The following is an 8,067-nucleotide window of genomic DNA, read 5'->3' on the forward strand; positions in this document are numbered from 1 at the left end:
TCTCTAGTGGTGACCCCGCATCCCCCCGGGGGTCCCCCTTTCTAGTGATGACCCCGCATCCCCCCGGGGGTCCCCTCTCTCTAGTGATGACCCCGCATCCCCCTGGGGGTCCCCTCTCTCTAGTGGTGACCCCACATCCCCCCGGGGGTCCCCTCTTTCCAGTGATGACCCCGCATCCCCCCGGGGGTCCCCTCTTTCCAGTGGTGACTGTATCCCCCGAGGTCCCCATCTTGGCTCCCACTTGTCAGGTCTTCTCTCTTTCGGCCCAAATAGCCAAGCTTGTCCTTCTGAAGGCTTAGGACGGGTCTATTTGAGCCTCCCCAGCCAGACCGCGGGGCCTGGCGGCTTCCTCTCGCGGGAGGGCCCTCCTGGGACTTGCCTTGCGCTCATCTTCCCTGGGACGGGCAGCTCCCCGCACTTCCTGCCTAGTCCTCATCCCCGGAACATGGCTCATCGGACGCACCGCCTTGCGGACCCAGCGCGGCCTCTGCCAGAGAGGGAGATGAGGTCTCTCCTTCCTGCCAGCCGCTCCGCCCCCCACCCCCTCCCAGCCAGCTCCCTCCCAGAAGCATTCCGAGTAAACCAGAACATGGGTGAAGCTGGCTGCTTGGTGTTCAGGGTCAGCAGCCCCCGGCAGGGGCCCTAAGTGACCCACTGTTGTGTTCTGCTCAACGGCGTGCCGTACAACCCAGCGCACGTCTCCGGGTCACACGCTGTGCAGCAGTGACAGCAAGTGTTGTCCCGGGGCTCATCGGGCGGCCCTGCTCACTGCCAGTGCACTTGCCTGCGCAGGAGCCTGTACCTTCTGGGGGGTGGGGGGGGGGGGGGGGGCGGGGCGGGCCTTTTCGCTCCACTTCAAGTCTTCAGAAAATGTCTTCTTTTGGCCTCCGGACCTACATGTGCTGCAGATGGCTGGGCGCCTCAGGATCGTCGGGCTGGGGCCACGCTGCTGCGGGCCACGGGCCCGGGGACTTGTGCTGCCCAGTGGTGGAGGGCGGCTGCAGACGTAGAGCTCTTTGCAGGCACAAAGCTGGGTGCATGGGGACAGGGCGGGGCCCCCTGCCCACCTCCCAGCACCACCAGCGGTCCTGTCTGTCACCGACCAGTAGAAGGTGCTCCCAGAACCTGTGCTGACCACGTGGGGTGATCATTATTACCATTCTTGCCTGTTCCCCAAACCTGCGTGTTTTCTTTAAAATGAGCAGTTGTCCCGTTGGGACATGCCGCGGGCCTGGGGACCACACCTCACACGGGGTCTTCTCTCTGCATCGACAGTCTCCAGTTTTTAGGCACCGGACCCTGGAGAGCTCACCCATGTCCAGCTGCGAGACCAGTGATGCCGAGGGCCCGGTGCCGGTGAACAGCGCAGCCGTGCTGAGGAAGAGCCAGCCGGCGGGCGGCTCCCCCTGCCGGGGGCATGTGCTGCGGAAGGCCAAGGTGAGCTCGCTCTCCCGCGGGGGGGACACCTGCCCCGAGGCGTGCTGGCCGCTGTGGGAGGGACAGGGGAGATGCCGTGTGCCGTCTCCCAAATCCCCACAGTCCCAGGCTCCTTCAGGGGGCCTCCTTTTCAAAGGGGAAAAGCCCAGAACGTCACGGCAAGGCGCTTACCAGGCGGTGTCAGCAGAAGCAGCAGCTCTGGGCGCACCTGGGTTTTCCTTGCTGGAGCGGGGTTCTTCACAGAGAGTCCAGGCCTAGACTCTCCTCCAGCCCGCGCCGCCCCCCGCCTTGTCAGTGGTGCTGGAGGCGCACAATGAACCCCCCCAGGCCCCCTGTGGTCTCCAGGCTCCACATGGGATCAGCCTTGACAAGCTTTGATGCAGAACTTAAAGCTCTCCGAAAACTTAAAAACCATTTATAGGTTATCAAAGCAAACACTTCTTGACAGTAGTAACTGCAAGTGTGTCATACAGAAAAATCATATTTTGGAAAAATTACATTAATTCATCGGATGAATTTTTTTTTTTAAAGATTTTATTTATTTATTTGACAGAGAGAAACACAGCGAGAGAGGGAACACAAGCAGGGGGAGTGGGAGAGGGAGAAGCAGGCTTCCCGCAGAGCAGGGAGCCCGACGCGGGGCTCGATCCCCGGACCCTGGGACCGTGACCTGAGCCGAAGGCAGACGCTTACCGACTGAGCCACCCAGGCGCCCCACATCAGATGAATTTAATTTGCTCTGATGGGGATGGAGGCGGGCGGCCTCCCTCCACCGCCTCCGGGCCCCGCATTGCTGTCGTTACCTTTGTTCCTGGAGCGCTTCAGAACCGGGTCCAAACTGGCTAGAAGTGTGTGATTTTCGGAGAGGCGGCCTGTGTCAGGGAGGATGGCGTGCTCTCGGGGCGGCCCTGGCGGCCGTGGCTGCAGACGCGTCCGAGACCTCGTGTCCTCCCTGGCAAGCGCTTGAAGCCCGCGTGTATTGCCAAGTCTGGGGAAGGAAGGGCTGCGCCTATTTCTGTTCCTTTTCTTAGCAGGCGTCTGTACCCGTTAGCACACATGCGGGGGGCGCGTATTGCCTGAGGGAGTCTTGGGATGGAGCTGTGTCCAGTGCCGTCCCCCTGACTGTTTGCAGATGAGAAGTGCAGGAAAAGCGTCTCATTTACTTGGCCTCTTTCCTGCCAAGTCAGACCTACGGTTCAGCTGCTGCAGCCCCTGCCCCAGCTGTGTGTCCCGCGGGTGCTCGGCGGCCACCAGCTTGGGGACTGCAGCTCCTGCCACTTCTCTGTGATAAACGCGGGGTGTGGGGTCTCGGCAGGTTCATGCACGGCGACACCGAGGCCGGCCGCACTCACAGAGGGACCTGGGCGTCCCTGCTCGCGGGTCCAGGAACCGTGCCCACAGCCTCAGGAAGGGACTCCCGAGAACAGTGACAGGGGGCTCACGGCTGGGGGCAGGGGCGGGGCTTGGCCCCTCGGCTCTGGAACAAGGGTCCCCTCGTGGATCTGATTCCAGGCTCAAATGGTGATTCCCAAACTTCTGAGCGGCCACCGTACGGGTTTGCACACCGTCCACAGGTGCAGCCCTGTCTCCTGGCGCCTTGCCGCTTTGACCCATGCCTTTCCTCTTGCCACACTTAGGAGTGGGAGCTGAAGAACGGGACGTAGAGGGACGGCGGGACGCCCTGCTCGCTGGCGCTGCCGCCGCAGGAAGCTCCGCCCGCGTGGCCACGGTGCAGGACACCAGGGTTTGTGACTGAGCCCCGACGCCACCAGCGCCCAGACCCGCCCGCGCGGCCTCTTGCTACTGTACTTGTCCCCTCTAAAGAAAATCACTTGTGACACTTGGGTTTCCACCTCTCTCTGTTGAGGAGCAGGGAGGGAGGTAGAGGAGTCCTTTGGCAGATGAGAAGCTGCGTCTTCTTACCGAGCTCAGTGAGTGCTTTCCCCAGTGTCCGCCCGTCCCGCCCCCGGACTGCAGGTGCCCGGCCCGTGCCCCCCGCTGAGGCCCCTCGCAGGCCCCAGGGCCCCCTGCCCGTCTGCAGAGAGGGCCGGGGTCCCGAGCGGCTCGTCCTGCCTGTGTCTCGGCAGCCCCCCCGCCCCGTGTCCCCCCCGATGTCACCAGAGGCAGGTGCGCGAGAAACCCGAGCTGTGAAGCATCTGGTACCTTTTAACTGTCTCTTCTCTGGACAAATGCTTTTGTCACCATGACGTGAAAAGCTGCCATTCTTTTTACACTTTTTAAAAACTTCTCTTTTTAGCGTGTGTTGCACTTAGCTCTAAGGGTTTTTCAGAGATTCTGTATCATATTTTATTATTTGTACTGCTTTTGAAAGGCAGCAGAGTATTTCTGCTGCTTCACTAGCGTGTGTCCCCACCGCCCCTTCCCCCAGTGTCCCTGACCCCGTCTGCCCCGCAGAGCCTGCAGGTGACCCGCGGAGCATGGGCGGCCTCACCGGATGACGGTGGGACTTCCATTCACAGGATGGGCCCATCCCCAGAGAGGGAAGCAGGTTCTGGAAGTCGCTCGGCCATAGAACCGTAGCATCCTGAGCGGGACGAGAGCTTCCAGTCCCTCCCCGGGCCCCCGGCCCCCGCCTGCAAACCCAGGCCCGGAGCGCGGGTGCCCCAGGGCTGCTGGCCGAGGCCGGGTCTCTGCCCCCCAACTCTGCTGGGCCTCCAGAGGGACCCTCTCAGGGATTCTCAGCTATGAGGAGATGCAACCCTGGATGACATGAGAGTCGGTCACACCAGGATCCTTCTGCAGATGGATTCGGGGGCACAAGTCACACACATGTGGGGGGCGCTTCCTGCTGAGATGCAGGAGCCTAGTGGTGTAAGCCTTTCATCTAGAAGCTTCCCTACCAACTGTAGGGATAGAAGGCAAGAAACGGTCTCCGTGCTTTCCCCCGGCACGCCTCCGGAGTCCCTCCTGGGCTCGGCCCCTCTCCTGCAGGCCTTCCTTAGGCGTGGAGTCAACCAGCGTCAGTCAGGGCCCTCGGGCCCCACGTGGCAGCGTGCGATTTTGGCTGTAGAGCGGCGAGCAGCCTCCCGCGCGGGGGACAGTTTCCAGCAGGGAGCGGGGGCTGGAGCAGACCCCAGCAGGGACGCGGGCCCCCCTCCCATGCTAGCACCCCCAGGAAATGGAGGGAGGACTCCCCCCAGAGCCTCCGGGCCCACCTTCCCGGCGCTGTCAGGAGGAGCCCTGTCCTGTTGTCTGTCTGCGTGGGCAGCTCGGCCGCCTTGCATCCTACGAAGCTGATTTTCTGTAAAAGGAAACAGTTTGGTCCACCGTAGATTTTTGCTGCCTTCTGGTCCAATAAGGTTTCGCAAAGTGAGGCGCCTGGGTCACCCTGCTTGACAGCCAACTTGGCCCAAGCAGCTAGCAGGTTTCGACTGTTAGGAGGGAAAACGTGAGCGGCCCATACCCCTGACTGCGGCCCCGCACAGCCGGCGAGACCCCAGGCAGCCTGGGGACCCTCACCCTGTGGGTTTGCGGGAGCCGGGATTTGGACCCTGGTCCTCGGACTCCTGGCGTGCACGTCCCGCGTCTAAAGGGCCCAGGTTTCACATTCGCTTTCCTCACCATCAGCCCTTGAAAGAGGGCCGCAAGCTTAGACAGATCCTGCTGGTTCCACCGAGCCGTTGGCAGCGGGTCGCATGGAGGGCGAGGCCGCCACCCGGGGGCTTCCACGATGTTATGTGTTCCCCTCGGTGTCTTAGATTTGATCAGAAAGGTGAAAGGATTTGCTTCAAAATAAGTTATTTATTTGTATATGTTCAATAAATAGAGTTTTTAATTTATATCTGTACATATTAGACACACATGAGACGTCTTGTCAGGATTCGGGCAGCGATGTCATTTCATGGCCCCCCCGGAAGCTCCCCGCCCGGCAGCCACGGGAGGCTCGCCCCACGGGGCGGAGTCCCATTCCCTTCGAGGGGTCACCTGTTCGCCGAGCGCTGGCCAGACCATGACAGGATCCTGACCCAAAGTGGAGGAGCGTGGTGGCCGTGCCCGGGGGCCACATCTGCCCCACCACCAGCCCCGGGGCTCTGCCTCTGCTGTATTTTGGTCAGGTGTCATCAACCTTCAAATCCCCTACAGTTTTGTGTGTTGATACTGTTTTAAAGTCACTCACCAACCTTTTGCACAGAAACATAATGGTGGTTACGGGCTCGCTGTGTCACCTGTGGCGTGGGACGGGGGGAAGCGGTCACTTTGCCCCTCCTCAGAGTCAGTAGGGGGTGGGGCAAGGCCCTCTGCGGGCATCAGACCAGCCAGCCCTGCCCTCGCCGGGCTTCCGGATGGTTCCACCTACTGGCAACCAGTGTGGGTCTGCGGAAGGGTTCAGGTGGGCGTGGATCTTTCCGGAGTCTTCTCTGGGTGGCCGTGCATACGCCATGCCGTAAACCCCATCCTGTCTCCCCCCCCCCCGCCCCCGTTCGCACACCTCAGTGTTGCCAAACCTGATCGGCCACCTCATTCACCTCAACCGTCCGAGTTCCAAAAACCCCAAACCACTCGGGTTGGAGGTGTGCTGCCTTCTGCAGAGTGTGTGCGGGTTTGCACGGGGCCGGGCCCGGGGCTTGCCGGCACGCTCTTGAGAGGGGCGTGGCCTCACAGCAGGCGGTGCTCTGGGTTTGCTGGCCCAGTCCTGTGACGGGCCCTCCCGAGGGTGGGCAGCGGGGTGGGTGCCTGGAGCGGGGCCCCTGGCTCCAGCAAAGATCCCTGCGGCCCAGCCCGCACGCCCCGTCCAGGAGGCCTCTTCCGGGCCGGCCGCAGTGTCCACCGGCCCCCGGCTCGGCAAGGTGGCATCGCTCAGATGTTAAACTGTTGCCTTCCTCGTTTTGTTTTGTTTTTTCCTAAAATAATTTTTTACTGGGGAATTTTTCAAATCCGAGGCATCGTTTTAAAGAGAATCATTCTTACTCCTATTTTGTTGCTGTTGTCACTGCTGGCCCATGGCTAGGTTGATACTGTGAATACATGAAGGTAAACTGTACCCCATGCCCCGCGGTGGGCGCAGCCTCCCCCCCCGCCGCGAGCGCCCCCTGCAGGCAGCTCGTCTCCCGCCAAGGCCCGGGGCTTCGCGGGCGGCCTCCCTCCCTCCCTCCCGCCGCCTGCAGCTGTCTCCAGGTGTTCCTGGGTGAGGCCGGGGTGTGGCCGGGGCAGGCCTTTCCGACGGGGGACCATCAGATCGCGAATCCTAGGGACCAAAGGTGTTTTTAATAAGATAAATCTTTGTATCTGGTTTTCTAACGAGAAAGGAAACAGTGACTTTAAATTTTAACACCAACTTTTAAATTATAGATACTTAGCACTCATTGACCACGGCTCTAAGTTGTAAAGTGTTTTCATATTAAGATTGTAATTATTTCCTTACTGTATTTTTTAAAAACTAAATTTGTATTTAAAATTCTCTTTGAAAGAAACAAGCAAGAAACAGCAAAGATTTTTTTTTTAATTAAATATGTTGGCGGTGCCCGTTTTAAAGGACTGTAAATATACTTTCACTGTGTTTCTCAACATATTTAATTCACAGGGAACTCTTATCGAAGGAAACTTTCAACGGAAATACCAGTTTTCAGGCGTTTTGCTCCATGTTGTAGTCACCTCACCTGAATTTTCTGCTTTACTAACGGATTTTTCTACTGTTTCACACGGTGTAGCCTGCGGACTGGCGCCCTCCGGCGTGCCTCGTTTGTGTGTTATCAATAAAGCTGTGCGCTTCCAGCCGGCCTCCCGTCCTGCTGCCTCAGGCCTTACTTTCTGCCGAATAGGGGCACATTGTTGAGGTCACCTGTGGGGCCGGGAGGGTAGGAAGGAGCAGGTGAGGGAGAAGGTGGGGGCTGTGCTTTGTTTCTCTGAGCAAGGATCTTCTTCCACCAAAGAGCCTCAGCTAACTGTGTTTTCCCATGGCTTTTAGTCCACAGACCCGAATATTCAATGTAAGAAATGTCCGCGCACCTGCTGAGGGCCAGGCTCCGGGCCAGGTGCTGGAGAGGGGAGTGAATCAGGTGGGACTGGCTCTCAGGCGCCCCCTCACGCGAACAGCCTGCTCGGTGCCCCGGAGAGTGCAGGCCCGCGTGGACACGTCCGCACCCCGGGGGAAGATGCAGCCGTCCTCAGGACGGATGGGTGGGCCGTGCCTGGAGCAAGTCATGGGGCTGGAACAGGAGTTCAGCAGGGAGCAGGGCAGGGCGGGCAACGGTAGGAGCAGAGGGGTGGAGGCTGAGGACGAGGGCCTCTGGGGCGAAGCCAGAACACTGGCCGCGGGCGGCAGAGGTGAGTTTGGATGAGCAGCTGGGGTCAGACTGGAGGGCCCGCGTCCAGGGCTCCTCATGTGGGTGGGACGGCCGAGCTCTGGTTTGGGGAAGACCGCTGCCAGCTGGGGCCGGAATGGGTCAGAGTGACAGCCGTGGCAGGCCTGCGCGGCCACGCTTGCGGGTGTCCAGAGAGGCACACGCCCAGTCCGAGCCAAGCGAGCACCCCCCAGCCCCAGGGGCTGGCTCTTTGCCCAGGGCCTTCCTTGGCCCGGCCCGTCCGAAGGAGCTGCACAGGCAGGATCCGGCCCGAGCCACTGGGCTGGCCTGGCGTCGGATGGAACACACGGAGGAGCGGCCCTTGGCG

General features: G+C 60.6%; 1 protein-coding gene across 9 annotated transcripts in view; it reads left to right on the plus strand.

Moving 5' to 3' along the window:
* The window catches only part of AFAP1 (actin filament associated protein 1), a 145,732-nt gene extending 138,556 nt beyond the window's left edge, over nucleotides 1-7,176 (plus strand). For all 9 annotated transcript variants that reach the window (XM_073891392.1, XM_025887356.2, XM_073891388.1 and 6 more), the window contains 2 exons: nucleotides 1,276-1,437; nucleotides 3,075-7,176. In XM_073891392.1, coding sequence (XP_073747493.1) covers nucleotides 1,276-1,437; nucleotides 3,075-3,101 — 189 coding nt within the window. In that variant the 3' untranslated portion in view covers nucleotides 3,102-7,176. The remainder of the gene's footprint in view (nucleotides 1-1,275; nucleotides 1,438-3,074) is intronic.
* Nucleotides 7,177-8,067: the final 891 nt, after the last annotated feature.

Source organism: Callorhinus ursinus, unplaced genomic scaffold, assembly GCF_003265705.2.
Source record: "Callorhinus ursinus isolate GAN/ISIS: 27379988/994484 unplaced genomic scaffold, GSC_fseal_2.0 scaffold4, whole genome shotgun sequence".
In the NCBI taxonomy this organism is placed as follows: Eukaryota; Metazoa; Chordata; class Mammalia; order Carnivora; family Otariidae; genus Callorhinus; species Callorhinus ursinus.